The following is a 17,541-nucleotide window of genomic DNA, read 5'->3' as shown; positions in this document are numbered from 1 at the left end:
AGAGAAAAAACAAAATCCAAATTTACTGGAAGGAACGAAATAATAAAGATCAGCCCCAAAACAAAAGAGACTAAAAAACAATAGAAGAGATCAATGAGACTAAGAACTGGTTCTTTTAATAGATAAATAAAAGTAATAAGCCTGTAGCTAGACTCACTATGAAAAAAGACAGAGGGCTCAAGTAAGTAAAATCAGATGTGAAAAGAAGATACAAGGAACACCACAGAAATACAAAAGATTATAAGAGATTATTAGTAACTATTTTATGTCAATAAAACAGAAAATCTAGACATGAATAAAAACTGTACAACCCTTCAAGACTTAATTAGGAAAAAATAGAAAATATTATAAGTCCAGTAATGAATAAGGAGATTTAATCAGTAATGAAACATCACCCAGTAAAGAAAAGCCAAGGATCAGATGGCTTCAGGATGAATTCTAGAAAATATTAAAAATAATTAATGCCCAAAGTTCTCAAATTATTCCAAAATATTGAACAGGAGGGAACACTCCCGTACTCATTGTACAAGGCCAGTACTAGTCTAATATGAAAACAAGATAAGGCCACTAAAGGAAAAGAAAACTAGAGCTCTATATCTGATAAATATAGATTGAAAAGTTCTCAATACAGCATTAGAAAACTGAATTCAATAGCGATTAAAATGATTGATCATATACCATTGTCAAATAGGATTCATCCAAGGGATGCAAAAATGTTTCAACATACACAGTCAATCAAAGTGATAAAACACATTAACAAATGGAAGAGTAAAAATCATATGATCATCTCAATGGATGCAGAAAACACTTCTACCAAAACTCTATGAATTTGTGATAAAAACTCTCAACAAAGTAGATATAGAGGGAACACGAAAGTGAAGTGAAAGTCACTTAGTCGTGTTCGACACTTTGTGAGCCCAGGGACTATACAGTCTGTGGAATTCTCCAGGCTAGGATACTGGAGTGGGTAGCCTTTCCCTTCTGCAGGGGATCATCCCAACCCAGGAATCAAACCCAGGTCTCCTACATTGCAAGCAGCTTCTTTACCAGCTGAGCCACAAGGGAAGCCAATACAGACCATATGTATGTGAGAAACCCACAGTCAGCATCACACCCAGTGGTGAAAAGTTCCAAACTTTTCAACAGGATGGGAGTGGCAACCCTTGCCACTTGCATTCAACATAGTACTGCAAGTCCTAGCCACAGCAATCAAACAAGAAAAAGACAGAAAGGATCCTAATTGGAAAGGAAGAAGTAAAACTGTCACTGTTTGCAGATGACATGATACTATATAAAGTAAATCTTCCGTTCAGTTATGTTCTCGCTCAGTTGTGTCCAACTCTTTGTCATCCCATGAATCACAGCCCCCAAAGATAAAGTCTGACACTGTTTCCACTGTTTCCCCATCTATTTCCCATCAAGTGATGGGACCAGATGCCATGATCTTCCTTTTCTGAATGTTGAACTTTAAGCCAACTTTTTCACTCTCCTCTTTCACTTTCATCAAGAGGCTTTTTAGTTCCTCTTCACTTTCTGCCATAAGGGTGGTGTCATCTGCATAACTGAGGTTATTGATATTTCTGCCGGCAATCTTGATTCCAGCTTGTGCTTCTTCCAGCCCAGCGTTTCTCATGATGTACTCTGCATAGAAGTTAAATAAGCAGGGTGACAATATACAGCCTTGATGTACTCCTTTTCCTATTTAGAACCAGTGTGTTGCTCCATGTCCAGTTCTAACTGTTGCTTAAACACTACCAAAAAGCTTTTATGGCTTAAGAAATGAATTCCTTAAATTTCTCCAAAAGAATGAATATACAGAAATCCTTATGCTGCACTTAGTCGTTCAGTCGTGTCCGACTCTTTGTGATCCCATGTACTGTAGCTCAACAGGCTCCTCCACCCATGGGATTTTTCAGGCAAGAATACTGGAATGGGTTGCCATTTCCTTCTCCAGGACAGAAATAATTACCTACACATTAATAAATACCTGCTAAAAAAAAAGAAATTAGCAAGACTATCCTGTTTATAATTACATCAGAAAATATAAAATACCTAGGAATATATCTGAACAAAGAGGTAAAAGACTTGTACTCTGAAAAATGAAAAACAGTGATGAAAGAAATGGAAAACACAAATGGGGAGATATATATCATGCAATTCATATGAAAATGCCAATGGCATTTTCCACAGAGCTAAAGTGAATAATGATAAAATTTCCTTGGTGGTCCAGTGGCTAAGACTTCATCTTCCACTGCAGGCTGCAAGGGTTCAATCTCTGGCAGGAAACTAAGATCCCACATGCTGTGTGGTACAGCCAAAAAAAGGGGGGGGCTCAAAAGATTATTTATAGCCAACACAATCTTGAGAAAGAAAAGCAAAAATGAAAGCAACACACTCCCTGATTTTAAACTATACTACAAAGTGACAGTAATGAAAAAAGTATAATACTGGTACAAAAACAGACGTATATTAATTGAACAAATTAGAGAGCCCAGAAATAAACTCATGCTTAAAAAGTCTAATGCTCTATGGCAAAGGACCCAAGAATACACAATTTGGAAAAATACAGAGGCTTCAATAAGTGATACTGAGAAAACTAAACAGGTAAAGGTAAAAGAGTGAATCTGGACCACATTCTTACTTTATGTAAAAAAGAAAAAATTCACAAAATAGGTTAAAGGTTTAAAGGTAAGTCCTGAAACCATTCCATGAAATTAAAAGACACTTACCCCTTGGAAGGAAAGTTATGACCAACCTAGACAGCATATTAAAAAGCAGAGACATTACTTTGCCAACAAACGTCTGTCTAGTCAAGGCTATGGTTTTTCCAGTGGTCGTGTATGGATGTGAGAGTTGGACTGTGAAGAAAGCTGAGCACAGAAGAATTGATGCTTTTGAACTGTGGTGTTGGAGAAGACTCTTGAGAGTCCCTTGGACTGCAAGGAGATCCAATCAGTCCATCTTAAATGAGATCAGTCCTGGGTGTTCATTGGAAGGACTGATGCTGAAGCTGAAACTCCAGTACTTTGGCCACCTCATGCGAAGAGTTGACTCAATGGAAAAGATCCTGTTGCTGGGGGGGATTGGGGCAGGAGGAGAAGGGGACAACAGAGGATGAGATGGATGGATGGCATCACCAACTTGATGGAGATGAGTTTGGTTAAACTCTGGGAGTTGGTGATGGACAGGGAGGCCTGGCGTGCTGCGATTCATGGGGTCGCAAAGAGTCGGAGACGACAGAGTGACTGAACTGTACTGAATTAATGGGACCAGATGATATGATCTTCAGTTTTGGAATGTTGAGCTTTAAGCCAGTTTTTTCACTCTCCTCTTTTAATTTCATCAAGAAGCTCTTTAGTTCTTCACTTTCTTACATAAAGGTTGTGTCATTGGCATATCTGAGGTTATTGATATTTCTCCTGGCAATCTTGATTCCAGCTTCTGCTTCATCCAGCCCAACATTTCTCATGATGTACTCTGCATATAAGTTAAATAAGCAGGGTGACTATATACAGCCTTGACGTACTCCTTTCCCGATATGGATACAGTCCGTTATTCCATGTCTGCTTCTAAATGTTGCTTCTTGACTAGCATACAGATTTCTCAAGAGGCAGATGAGGTGGTCTGGTATTCCCATCTCTTTAAGAATTTTCGACAGTTTGTTGTCATCCACACAGCCAAAGGCATTGGCTTAATCAATAAAGCAGAAGTAGATGCTTTTCTGGACCTCTCTTGCTTTTTCGATGATCCAACACAAGTTGGCAATTTGATCTCTGGTTCCTCTGCCTTTTTTAAATCCAGCTTGAACAACTACAGGTTCACAGTTCGTGTACAGTTGAAGCCTGGCTTGGAGAATTTTGAGCATTACTTTGCTAGCATGTGAGATGAGGGCTATTGTGTAGTAGTTTGAACAATCTTCAGTGTTACCTTTCTTTGGGTTTGGAATTAAAACTAACCTTTTCCAGTCGCGTGGCCACTGCCAAGTTTTCCAAATTTGCTGACATATTGAGTGCAGCACTTTCACAGCATCATCTTTTAGGATTCGAAATAGCTCAACTGGAATTCCATCACCTCCACTAGCTTTGTGCTTAATGACGTTTCCTAAGGCCCACTGGACTTTGCATTCCTGGATGTCTGGCTCTAGGTAAGTGATCACACCATCATGATTATCTGGGTCATGAAGATCTTTTTTGTATAGTTCTTCTGTATATTTTGCCACTTCTTCTTAATATATTCTGCTTCTGTTAGGTCCATACCATTTCTGTCCTTTATTGAGCCCATATTTGCATGAAATGGTCCCTTAGTATCTCTAATTTTTTGAAGAGATATCTAGTCTTTTCCATTCTATTGTTACCCTCTATTTCTTTGCATTGATCACTGAGGAAGGCTTTCTTATCTCTCCCTGCTATTCTTAGGAACTCTACATTCAAGTGGGTATATCTTTGCTTTTCTCCTTTGTCTTTAGCGTCTCTTCTTTTCACAGCTATTTGTAAGGACTCCTCAGACAACCATTTTGTCTTTTTGCTTTTTTTTTTCCTTGGGGATTATTTTGGTGACTGCCTCTTCTACAATGTCACGAACCTCCATTCTTCAGGCACTCTATCAGATCTAATCCCTTCAATCTATTTGTCACTTCCACTGTATAATTGTAAGGGATTTGATTTAGGTGATACCCAAATGGGCTGGTGGTTTTCCCTACTTTCTTCGATTTAAGTCTGAATTTGGCAATGAGTTCACGTCCTGAGGCAGAGTCAGCTCTTGGTATTCCTTTTGCTAGCTGTATAGAGATTCTCCATATTTGGCTGCAAAGAATATAATCAATCTGATTTCACTACTGACCATCTGGTGATGTCCATGTGTAGAGTCTTCTCTTGTGTTGTTGGAAGAGGGTGTTTGCTATGACCAGTGCGTTCCTTGACAAAACTCTACTAGCCTTTGCCCTGCTTCATTCTGTACTCCAAGGCCAAATTTACCTGTTACTCTAGGTATCTCTTGACGTCCTACTTTTGCATTCCAGTCCCCTTTAATGAAAAGGGCATCTATTTTGGGTGTTAGTTCTAGAAGGTCTTGTAGGTCTTCATAGAAGCTCTCTACTTCAGCCTCATCAGCATTACTGGTTGGGGCATAGACTTGGAATACTGTGTTATTGAATGGTTTGCCTTGGAAATGAACATAGATCATTGTGTCGTTTTTGAGATTGCATCCAAGTACTGAATTTCAGACTCTTTATTTGACTATGATGGCTACTCTATTTCTTCTAAGGGATTCTTGCCCACAGTAATAGATATAATGGTCATCTAAGTTAAATTCACCCATTCCAGTCCATTTTAGTTCACTGATTCCTAAAATGTTGATGTTCACTCTTGCCAACTTCTGTTTGACCGCTTTTAATTTACCTTAATTAATGGATCTAACTTCCCAGGTTCCTATGCAATATTGCCGTTTACAGCACCAGACTTCACTTCCATCAACAGTACATCCACAACTGGGTGTTGTTTTTTGCTTTGGCTCCATCTTTTCATTCTTTCTGGAATTATTTCTCCACCGATCTCCAGTAGCATATTGGGCACCTTCCGACCTGGGGAGTTCATCTTTCAGTGTCCTATCCTTTTGCCTTTTCATACCGTTCATAGAGTTCTCAAGGCAAGAGTACTGAAGTGCTTTCCCGGTCCCTTCCCCAGTGGACCATGTTTTGTCAGAACCCTGTGATTGTGGCTTTCAGTCTGTCTGCCCTCTGAAGAAGAAGGACAAGAGGCTTACGGAAGCTTTCTGATGGGAGAGACTGCCTGAGGGAGAACTGGGTCTTGTCCTGATGGTTGGGGCCATGCTCAGTAAATCTTTAATCCAATTTTCTGTTGATGGATTGGGCTGTGTTCCTTCCCTGGTGTTTGACCTGAGGCCAAACTATGGTGGAGTTGATGAAGATAATGGCGACCTCCTTCAAAAGGTCTTTTGCATGCACTTGCACACTCAGTGCCTCCAACCCTGCAGCAGGCCACTGCCTACCCACGCCTTCATTGGAGACTCCTGAACCCTTACAGGCAGGTCTGGGTCAATCTCTTGTGTTGTCACTGCTCCTTTCTCCCAGGTCCTGGTGTGCACAGTGTTTTGTTTGTGCCCTAAAGGAGTCTGCTTTCCCAGTCCTGTGTAGGTTCTGGTGGCTCTAATGTGGGATAATGGCGAGCTCCTCCAAGAAGGCTTATGCCATACCCAGGTCTGTTGCACCCAGAGCCCCTGCCCCAGCAGCAGGTCACTGCTGACCCATACCTCCACCTGAAACATTCAAACACAGCTCTGTCTCAGTCTCTATGGGGTCTCTGAGTCCTGGTGTGCACAAGGTTTGCTTGAGCCATCTGAGCGTCTCTGGGGGTTATGGGGTTTGATTCTAAACGTATTTTGCCCCTCCTACCATCTTGCTGGAGCTTCTCCTTTGCCCTTGGATGTGGGGTGTCTGTTTTTGGTGAGATCCAACATTCTCCTGTTGACGGTTGTTCAGGACTGAGCTGTAATTTTAGCACATCCTTCTACTCCCTCATCTTGAAACAACCACGAACTGTACTGCAACTTAAAAACTATTCATGTAGCAACGTCAACTATACTGAAACTTAAAAATTATGGCAAGACTCATCTGAGATAACGGACATAAATAAAACAACTTAGATAATGGCTGGTATAGAAGAGACGATTGATGGATAAATATTCATTGTGGCCTGATAAGTGATCATTCCAAAGAGAAATTAAATCTTTAAACTTTGTTGCTTGGTATTTCACCACAACCAAATATGAATTACCTGGTTTTAAATAGCAATAACAATTAAAATAATAATTTATTACATATCCAAAGTGTCCTTCTTGTGAGTTTGATGTCAGTAGAAATAGTTTGGGCTTGAATGACTCAGATTTGACAGACAGTGTCTCTCACAGAAGAGAGAGGTGGGAGTCTAATGAAAAATCTTTGTTCCTGTTAGGGCAGAAGCTCTCTTGGGCTCCTGTTCAACCACCCCAAGGGCATGGATAACATTGCCTTGAACTCCAGTCATAGCATTCACATTTCTCATCTAGGATATGAAAAATGAAGTATTCATGTTTGTATTTTATGTTTATATATTTATAGAAAAAAATGATCACATCATATCTACTCATGGAATTCACCACAATCCAAGATAGATAAATATTTTTACCTAAATGCCACTGTCATTTTGCCCACTCCCAAATCTTGTTCTCCAAAGGTAATCATTATCATGACTCTATAAGTCAATGCCATTCATTCTTTTTCTTAATTTATTTATTTTTAATTGGAGAATAATTGCTTTACAGCTATCTATTCTTGATTCAGCTTTTACATAATGAACAAATTGATTGAAAATAGAATGCACCATGTCTAAGAATGTTCCAAGGACTTGGAAAAAAAAGAAGGAGGATGAGGAGGGGGAGAGGGAGGAGGAGGAGGAGGAGGAGGAAAAGAACCTGAAAAAATGAAGATTTCTTTTACTGACATCCCAATCAAAACTGCAGTGTTGTCAAATATCTAATAGAAAAATAACTAAATTCGACTACCTAAAAATACTTTGAAAACTTATAAGAACTCATTGGCAGTAGGAAACCCAAATGAAAATAAAAGGCATAGATTTAACACACTATCAAAATAAGAAAGGATGAGGAAAACAGACTCCTACTACTGGTTGTGATTCATTCAGTTCAGTTCAGTTCAGTCTCTCAGTCTTGTCCGACTCTTTACAACCCCATGGACTGCAGCACCTCAGGCTTCGCTGTCCATCACCAACTCCTGAAGCTTGCTCAAACTCATGTCCATTTTTAAATCCACCTTGAACACCTGGAAGTTCTCGGCTGAGGGGGAAAAAAAGTGTCTTATGTGTCTTTTGATTCATGAATCCACATCTAGATATACACATTAGAGGTAGGGTGGGGGCGGGGGGCGGGAAGATCCATTACATAACATACTTTATTGAAAAAACAAAGAAAAAGTGAGTAAACTAGTGTCTTTCTAAAGATGTGTTCGCAAGCAGTTAGGCTATGTTTTCATGTTTAAAGCAATTTAAATAACCAAACTAGAAAATGGAAGGTTTGGGAAAGGTGATCAAGATCTATACAGAGTACATTTTGACATAAAGTTGGACAGAGGGCATACTCCTAAGATAGGGGCGTGAAGGTATATATTGCTGACCTTGCCAGGTGAAAGCAAGCTCCCTTACTACCCTCCTGTGTCTGTCACCAGGACCACCACAACTAATTAACAAATCTCTAAGAAAACATTCTTCCTTGCCTCTACCAGGCTTCTGGAGACTCCTTGGCACTCCTTCCCCTGCTGCTGCATCACTCCAAACTCTGTCCCATCTTTACATGCCCACCGCCCTGTGTCTTGTCTCTGTATCATTTCCTCTCCTTAGAAGGACACCAGTCTTTGGATGTGGGGCCCACCTAATGCAGCATGGGGTTCCCAGGTGACTCAGTGGTAAAGAACCTGCCTGCAATGTAGGAGACCTGGATTTGATCTCTGGATCAGGAAGATCCCCTGGACAAGGAAATGGCAACCCACTCCAGTATTCTTGCCTGGGAAATCCAGTGGACAGAGGAGCAGAGGGGGCTACAGTTCATGGGGTCACAAAAGACTCGGACAAAATTGAGCAAGTAAACAACAATGAGCATGACCTCCTTCTAATAATTTATTTAAATAAAAAAACCTTAGTTCAGTGATATTCTATGAGTTTCAAGAGAATTTATATTCTGCAGTTGTGATTACAGTGTTCTATCTGTGCCCAGTAGGTCCGTTTAGCTAATACTTTGAACCAATTCTAACATGTGACTACAATTTTTCTGTTTCTTTTGTTAGTTAATGATTGAGATGAATATCAACCATGATGGACGTTTTTCATTTCTTCTTAACTCTGTAATTTTCTACTATGTGTATTTTTAATCATATTAGTCATATAAAATTTAAACTTTCCAGATATGCACTTAGATTGAACATTTTCCTTAATAAATATCCCTTTATAAGCATTTTTTCTCCTGAAATCCTTTTTGTCTAATGATTATTGAGATATAGCTGTCTTGTTCTTATTTTTAGAATATTTATGATACTACTTTTTCTGCTTTTACTTTCATACTTTCTATATTTTAATGTTATACATATATCACCTTTATACTTTGGTTTTGGATTTCTGTCCAGGATTTAAATGTTTTGTTTTTACAGACACATTTACTCAACCTGCACTGAAGGAAGGGCCACAGTGTGACTTAGAGAGGGCTGTTTCATTTCCACAGGCACAGAGTCCTGCACATCACCCTTCATCACACCAACATACCAGGATGAAGCAGAGGAAGAATGCAGGCTGTGGGCTAGGAGGACACACCTGCAGTCCTGGGGAAGCCTTTCCAAAGAGGGCCACTGGGTCGCTCTAAGTTAACTTGCTTCCCATTGGATGAACCCCAGTACTCCTGGAGGGAGATCGGGCTTCCTGATTCCTCTGTTTGGGCTGAGATGTATCAGAGGAATTTGGCCACAGGACTGCATCTTCCTGGGACCTGGGGAGTTGGGAGTCCCAGTGCACTCAGAGGCCAAGTAACAGCTAATTGGCCATTTGAGGCCAAGAGTCCCAGCTGCACCACACAGAGAACATCTTCCCAGTAGAGTGACCTAAAGATGCAGATGCCATGAATACTAGCCAGCTCAGGGGACAGGACAAATAGGAACAGGTGAGTTAAGTCCACCGCACTTCCTACTTGTTCCAAGACTAAAGACCCAAGTGTTTCCTGCATCAACTTGGAGTACCTGGCCTGCCTCTCACTGTGACCCCAGGTGCCTTCCTCTGAAAACTTTCAAATCACACTTCATTGCACAGAAAACTAGACCTGAACAAGCTGGAGAGTCCTCTGTACCAACTCATTATCATCAGCACACCCCTGGGTCAGGAACTCTGTCAACCCTGGGAGCAAAAAGTCCTTGGTGAGTCACCCCCCTTCTGACATCACAGGAGCAGTTCAGTCATCACTTAGCAGGGTGTGGGTCAGCATCACTGATAGATGAGTCCTGGGATCCTGAAGCCTGATCAACACTCTCCCCCCACCTATTATTATGAGCCAGGGTCAGTTATCGCAGAGGTCCGAAATTTAAGGGGTCTCATATAAATGCAGGCTTTAATCTAATGCCTGAGATTCTATATTTCTGACAATCTCCAGGTGATGCTGGTGCTGTAGGAGTAACAAGTTTACCTGAAGGACTCAAGCGTAGTTAATACAAATGGAGGCTTACAGACATCAGTAGACTTTTTGCTTTATCTGGGAAGGTACATCTCAGGCTCAGCTCACAAGTAGGTTTACTGAAGCAGCAACCATAGGCCCACTGAGTCATTTCAATAAGCCAAGGCAATGTGTGAGTTTGTTTTCTCAGAAACCAAGCTTGTTTTCTGAGGTAAACATGTCAATCTCTACTTATGAGCTTCATCAGACATCCTAAGGGTCACTGTTGTGATGATCAAAGGCCCCTGAGGTGGACAAACTGTCCTGGAAACAGAACAGAAACCCCAGGGGACATAGAAGCCAGACAGCCGGCCTGGGGTGGTGGGGAGAAGATGGTCACTGTGGTCACAGTGAATCTATTGTGTGTATGGCTAGGGAGTGAACAGAATGGACAGCAAAAGCTTGGCCATGATGAATGTGACTGTTTGCACACGACAGTGGTGGGAGGCAAGGGTGGGTGGCCATGGAGTGTAAGGCAGACCACCAACTCTGCTCTTAGCACCAGCTTCAAACACATATTATATTAAACCCTACCTGAGCATCCAGGGCAGACTGTCCCCTCTGCCATCATGTGAGAGTTGGAGTCAAGTCTGCCAGAAGAGGAAAACTGGACAACCTACGTGGTCATCTACCTTCTGTTTTGTTGGAAAGAATGAACTCTCTCAGACCACCTTCTAAGAAAACTTAAGGTTGAGGGAACTTCAGGGTTATCACTCCTCTATCGGCACCACTGACCACCCATCCTCTGCCCGCACACCCCAACTCCCACGCTAGCACTGTGATGCTGCAGGTATGACCTCTAGAAAACATGAAGAGCTCTAAAATTGACTTCCACCCTCTTTCTAATCCTCTTTGTCTTCCTAGGAGGCACTATGGCTCTGTATCCACCTTCCTTCACCACTTCTTCTCATTTAGGATGGATCTTCCCCCAAGCATTCCTCTGGCCATTACAGAGCTGGTTCCCATGTCCCACGTGAGTGTGTGGTCAGCTTTGCTCAGGACAGACAAGGGAGTGCTAGGCTGTGACAGGGACAGGAAGAAGCACCTTATGGAAGATCCAAAGGATGCAGATGTGACAGTGTTGAAAGTGAAAGTATCAGTTGCTGAGTTGTGTCTGACTCTTTGTGAGCCCATAGACTGTAGCCTGCCAGGCTCCTCTGTCCATGGAATTCTCCAGGCAAGCATGCTGGAGTGGGTAGCCATTCCCTTCTCCAGGGGTTCTTCCTGAACCAGGAATTGTACACAGGTCTCCTACATTGCAGGCAGATTCCTTACCGTCTGAGCCATCAATGTTAATGGTTCCCATTGTTCAAAGTAATCAAGCCCTTGTGGTGTGCCAAGGAGCCAGATGCATGGAGTAAGGACAGAGAGATGACATACCCATGTGCTGAATGTGTGAAAGTGTCTTCTTGCTGTGTCTGTGGCCATAGAGCTGGGCTGTCCCCTGTCCACAGATTGTCCAGTATCTGGACATTGCAAGAAAGAACCTTTAAAATATCAAGGATGCAGAGATCTCTAACAATGGTTGCCATCAAGGTCCCTGCTCAGTGACAAAGATGCCAAGTTAAATCTCAGGGCCTGCAGGAGAGACAGGCAAAGCACCACACTAGCCTGGTGAGGTTAGGGCCCTGATATGCTTGTAGACTAGCCTGGAGATAGAACTATCATTGAGTAACATCCTGATGGCAAGACATGTTTAACACTTTCTGAAATTAAAGAATGAGTAAAAATAAGGAAAGTGAAGTCACTCAGTCATGTCTGATTCTTAGCGACCCCATGGACTAGAGCCTACCAGGCTCCTCCATCCATAGGATTTTCTAGGCAAGAGTATTGGAGTCAGGCGCCATTTCCTTCAGGGGCAAAAATGCAGGATAAGATACCAGAGAAGGTTCAGAAATGGCACAGCTCAGGATCAAACCCATGGGAAGGGAGAACATGTCCTTTAAAGCAAGGACAAGGAGATGGAAGCCATTCTTACACAGTAGACTCTCAGCTTGACATAACCCCTGGAACCATCTCATAGCAAACACTCAGAGTCTCCCACAGAGTGAGTGTTTCAAGCATACTTTGTTGCTGTTTAGTGGCTTGGTTGTGTGCGACTCTTTGTGACCCCATGACTGTAAATCTCCAAGCTCCTCTGTCCATGAGTTCTCCCAGGTAAGAATACTGGAGTGGGTTGCCATTTCTTCTCCAGGGGATCTTCCCAACCCAGGGATCGAACCTGAGTCTCCTGCCTTGCAGGCAGAGTCTTTACCTCTCAGCCGCCAAGGAAGCCCTCCAAGCACACTTAGATATTAGTAAATGAGAGGAAATGTTTGCCATTTCAGGTCAGTCTGAGTTCATCAGGAGATGAACAGGGCAGCTGGTGGTCTGTTGGTCAGTGGGCTGTAAGGCCTTGAAGTGTTTCTGTTTTCCAAGAGAGTGTTCCCTTGTGACTTTGATCTGCTCCCTCTCACTGCATCTCACCTGCTCTCTGCTGTCTGCCGCTTGTTGCTCAGCTGAGAACCATGTCACCCGAAGGCGATGGAAATCTCTCGGTGATGTCTTTGCAGGAGTTTGTGCTGGATGGATTTGAGGGTGGTCCACAGACCCAGGCCCTGCTCTTTGCTCTGTTCCTGGCCCTGTATGTGGTGGCCGTCCTGGGGAACCTCACCATGATGGTGGTCATCATCCTGGATGCCCATCTGCACTCCCCAATGTACTTCTTCCTCAAGAACCTCTCCTTTGTGGACCTGTGTTACTCATCTGTCATCGCCCCTAAGGCCCTGGCCAACTTCCTGTCCTCCTCCAAGGTCATCACCTTTGAGGGATGTATCATTCAATTTTTCTTTTTCTCCCTACTGGGCACCACAGAGGGTTTCCTCCTGGCCGTGATGGCCTATGACCGCTTTGTGGCCGTCTGCAGCCCCCTACACTACCCCATCACCATGTGCTCCTCGGTGTGTGCCCTCCTGGTGCTGGTCTCCTACTGTGGGGGCTGCCTCAACTCCGTCCTGCAGGCCAGCTTCACATTCAGCCTCCCGTTCTGCAGCTCCAACCACATCGACCACTTCTTCTGTGATGTGCCGCCTCTGCTCAAGCTGGCCTGTGCTGACACTACGACCAATGAGCTGGTCATGTTTGGCCTCTGTGGCTTCTTCATCGTGGGCACCACACTCGTGGTCATCGTCTCCTATGGCTACATCACAGTGACCATCCTGAGGATGCGCTCAGGAGGAGGGAGACACAAGCTCTTCTCCACCTTTGGCTCCCACATGACAGCCGTTTCCCTCTTTTATGGGACCCTTTTTGTCATGTATGCCCAGCCGGGAGCTGTGGAGTCCTTGGAGCAGGGCAAGGTGGTCTCGATCTTCTACACCCTGATCATCCCGATGCTCAACCCCCTCATCTACAGCCTGAGAAACAAGGACGTGAAGGATGCCCTGCGGAGACTGGGGCAGAGACACACAGCCACGTGAAGGATGATGGCCAGAGAGACAGTGTCCTGAGAACAAGACAAGATGGCTTCATGGAAGGGACTGGATTTGCTTTAAGAAATTCATTCCCTATTTATCTAACCCACTCTTTCATCCAGTGATACATTCTACTGTTTATGAAGCACATGATGCTCCACAAACTGCAAGTGTGAGAAATAAAGATAGACAAGGCATCTTCATTCCCACTAGAGAACTAATGACCCATGTTATCCAAGACCTTAATCTTGAAATCTGAAAAGCACAGTGGGCAGAGTGATTAGCAGAGAGTCTTTGAAACAGCATGGGTATCCCAAGTTCAACTTCCTCTGGTGAAGGTATTAAACGACACAAACTCTGATGCCTCTCTTTTCCCTTCATTTCTAAATCTAGGTAATTATGTGCTCAGCAATCTCCCTGGACCACCTAGAAGAGGGGCCCTAGGACACTTGGCCTTGTCCCTTTCCTGGTGATGGCCTGGGTCACCAGAGCCAATTAAGAGTTAGGAAGACCATGCTTCCCCACAATCCTGCATGTGCCTTCTGTTCTTCCACCTCCGCCTTCTGTTCTTCCACCTCCGCCTTCTGTTCACTGATGCTGCCACTCAACAAGGCAACAGGGAGCACCTGTGCCCCTGCTTCAGAGGCTCCTAGTGCTCCCTGTCCTGGGTTCTCCCCTCAGACAGAGGCTGGGAGCCCTAGGGAGACAGCGTGGATACCCAAACTTCAACTGACACTTTATACCACCCAGCCTGGCAGGTGACACTTTCCCATTTGTGATCCTTCGTCAGCACAGACATCTCTGAATAAGGACGAAGGTCCTCGTAGCTGTGGCAGAGAGCAGGTTAGGAATGGGAAGGTGCAGTTTCTTGTAGAGAGCATAGCTCCTTGCTCTCTCTCACACTCCCTGGGAGCCTGGTCCCTTAAGCTTGAGCCGCATGTTCAGAGCTTCATTGTCATGCTCCATGGAATTCAACACTCAGTCTGCATTCAGAACCCAGTGGCCTCCTTATGGCATCTTCTTTTGGAAGAGTCATCCACTCCCATGGTCACTACCAGGAGGCTGTCCTCTGGACACAAGGGTGGTCTGTCCCTAGTAGGTTCAGTCGGGACAGGCCCTGGGTCTCTGGTCACAGCTCTCCATCTTCTCTCTTTGCTCAGGAGAACCGTGGGGAGGGGCTCACACCCTGTCATCAGGCTGCCACTCACTGTTGCTCAGTTGGGACCTACTCAGAGGCCTCTATCTGATTCTTATTGCCATTGTCTCATATTTGGGCTCCAAACTTAATTCTAAGTCTTCCATAGATTACTGTATTCTCTTGATATAATGATGCAAGTCTTTGAAAAGTTGCCCCAGTTTTCAGGAGCAAAATGACATGTCTTATGATTGTTTCATGCTGTATTATTCTATCTCCTATTTTCCTTTCTTCCTCTCTTGTGTCTCCTCTCTCCTCCTCCTTTTCTCCCTTTCTTTCTTTCTTCCTTCTTTCTTTTCCTTTCCTTTCTTTCTAATCTCTCTCTTTCCCTCACCTAGCTCTCTCTTTCATTTTATTGTTTTCCATTCCATGAAATTTCAGAAGAATTATCTTGGGTCTTCTACCATCTTAATTTAAATTTCTAAAGGAAATAGAAAAGTGCAATCTTTTTATACAAGTGTATATTTCTCATCATACGTGCAAGTTAATGGTGCCAAGAGTATAATGTCAGTGGTTCTTAGTAGAGCAACATTAATTTTCACTTTCAAATAAATCAGGAAAGGAAGTTAAATATTAGATGAAAGAGAAATTGCCCTATACTGTGGAAGAAAATTATTTTTAAAACCCTGTAAGTTGGCTTTACTCTATGTAAACCTATGTTTCAGACTGTAGTGAAGGGAATTATACAATGTTAGAAGTAGTTTGTTTTTTGGTTCATCCTGTATAATGCTTTGCAAGTTGCTGACACATACTTGGTTCTTTGTTCACATCTAATTCTGGTGTATAAATTGAGTTCAGTGTTAAGTAGACATTGAGCTCCAAAGTATACATGATACAGCTCTCATTTGCTTATTGTGTTTCAGTGGAAAATAAACACATCACATTTCAACACAAAACACATTGTAGTTTTGATCCTGATCCTATAGTAAAGTTTAGAAGTTTCTACCTATTAATGTAAAAATCAATTGTTGTAACTAATTTTGAGTGTAGTTCAGTAGTGTTAGCATACTCACTTCACTGTGTATCAGATCTCCAGAACTTTATCATCTTGCAAACCTGGAACTCCATCCCCCTAAATAATAACTCCCTGTTTCCCCTTTACCTTCACCACTGGTGGTCACTATTCTACTTTCTGTCGCCACACATGTGACTTCTTTAGATGACCCAGATAAGTAAAGCATACAGTATTTGTCTTTTTGTGTATGGTCGTTTCATTTAACATAGAATCCTCAAGGTTTATCACGTTGCAGCATGTGACAGGATTTCTATCATTTTCAGGGCTGACTAGTAATCCATCACATGTGTATAAAACTTTTTGCTTATCCCTTCATCCACCTAGGAACATGTGGGTTGCCTCCACATTTTGGCTATGTTGAAGAACATGCTATGTAAATGGGCATGCAAATATCTCAGGGAGACTGTCTTTTTTCTTTCTTTTCTATCTTTTAGTATATATTCAGATGTTTGATTGTATCATATGGTTATCTTTTCTCATTTTGAGGGAAATCTTATATAACTTTTCTAAGTGGCTGTATCACTTTGCTTCCTTCCAACAGTGCAAAACTGTTCCATTTTATCCACATAATAGTTAATATATGTTCTTTTCTCTTTCATTTGAGCCATCATAAATGATGGGGAAGTATTATCTCTGTTGCTTTTATTTCCCTAACAATTCATGATTTTGAGCATTTTCTCATGTTTGATGGCAATCTATAGATCATCTTTTAGAGAAATAGCTTCAAGAATTAAGGTTGGTGCAAAAGCAATTGTGGTTTTCCACTGTTGAACTTGCCAGTTTATATTGGAATACATTCTTAAATAAATGTGGTTGTATTACACATCATTTCAATGCATGCTTCTCACTTTATATTTTTTGCTAATGTCATTACTTGCCGTGTATTTTATATTTATTTTAGACTAGAGAAATACTGTTAGACAAAAAGTAAATCTGAGTGATTTTCTTATTCGAGTTCAAAATGGATAGTAAAGCAGCAGAGACAGCTCACATCATCAATAACGTATTTGGCCCAGGAATTGCTAATGAGCATAGAGTACAGTGGTGGGTCAAGAAGTTTTGCAAAGGAGATGGGAGCCTTGAAGTTGAAGGAGACGGTGGCCAGCCATCTGAAGATGACACCAACCAATTGAGAGGACCATCAAAGCTTATCCTCTTACAACTACACAAGAAGTTGTTGAAGAACTCATTGTCGACCATTCTGTGGTCATTTGGCATTTGAAGCAAATTAGAAAGATAAAAAAGCTCAGTCAGTGGGTGCATCATGAGCTGATTGCAAATCAAAAAAATCATTGTCTTGAAAAGTCATCTTCTCTTATTCTATGCAACAACAAAAAACTATTTCTGATCAGATTGTGACTTGTGGGAGTGTATGGAGAAAGTAAGATGGAACCATATTACCATATATAAAATAGATAGCCAGTGGGAATTTGCTGTATGAATCAAGGAACTCAAACCAGGACTAGGTAACAACCTAGTGAAAGGTTGCTGCTATGAGTGAATGACGCTGGGATTATTGGCCTCTGGAAGACAGGAATTCATTGTGGGGCCAGTGACAAGGCTTCATTGATCAGAGCTTTTGTGTAACAAAGTTTTATTAAAGAGAGATAGAGAAAGCTTCT

At 42.3% G+C, this 17,541-nt stretch overlaps 1 protein-coding gene across 1 annotated transcript; it reads left to right on the top strand.

Moving 5' to 3' along the window:
* The first annotated feature begins 12,764 nt into the window (after positions 1-12,764).
* Positions 12,765-13,715, top strand: LOC129656362 (olfactory receptor 12-like). The gene has a single exon (XM_055587053.1). It carries the CDS (start codon positions 12,765-12,767, stop codon positions 13,713-13,715), a length of 951 nt encoding a protein of 316 aa, XP_055443028.1.
* Positions 13,716-17,541: the final 3,826 nt, after the last annotated feature.

Source organism: Bubalus kerabau, chromosome 6 (genome assembly GCF_029407905.1).
Source record: "Bubalus kerabau isolate K-KA32 ecotype Philippines breed swamp buffalo chromosome 6, PCC_UOA_SB_1v2, whole genome shotgun sequence".
In the NCBI taxonomy this organism is placed as follows: Eukaryota; Metazoa; Chordata; class Mammalia; order Artiodactyla; family Bovidae; genus Bubalus; species Bubalus kerabau.
Note: the sequence above shows the minus strand (reverse complement) of the source record. Positions and strands in the feature narration are given on the sequence as shown.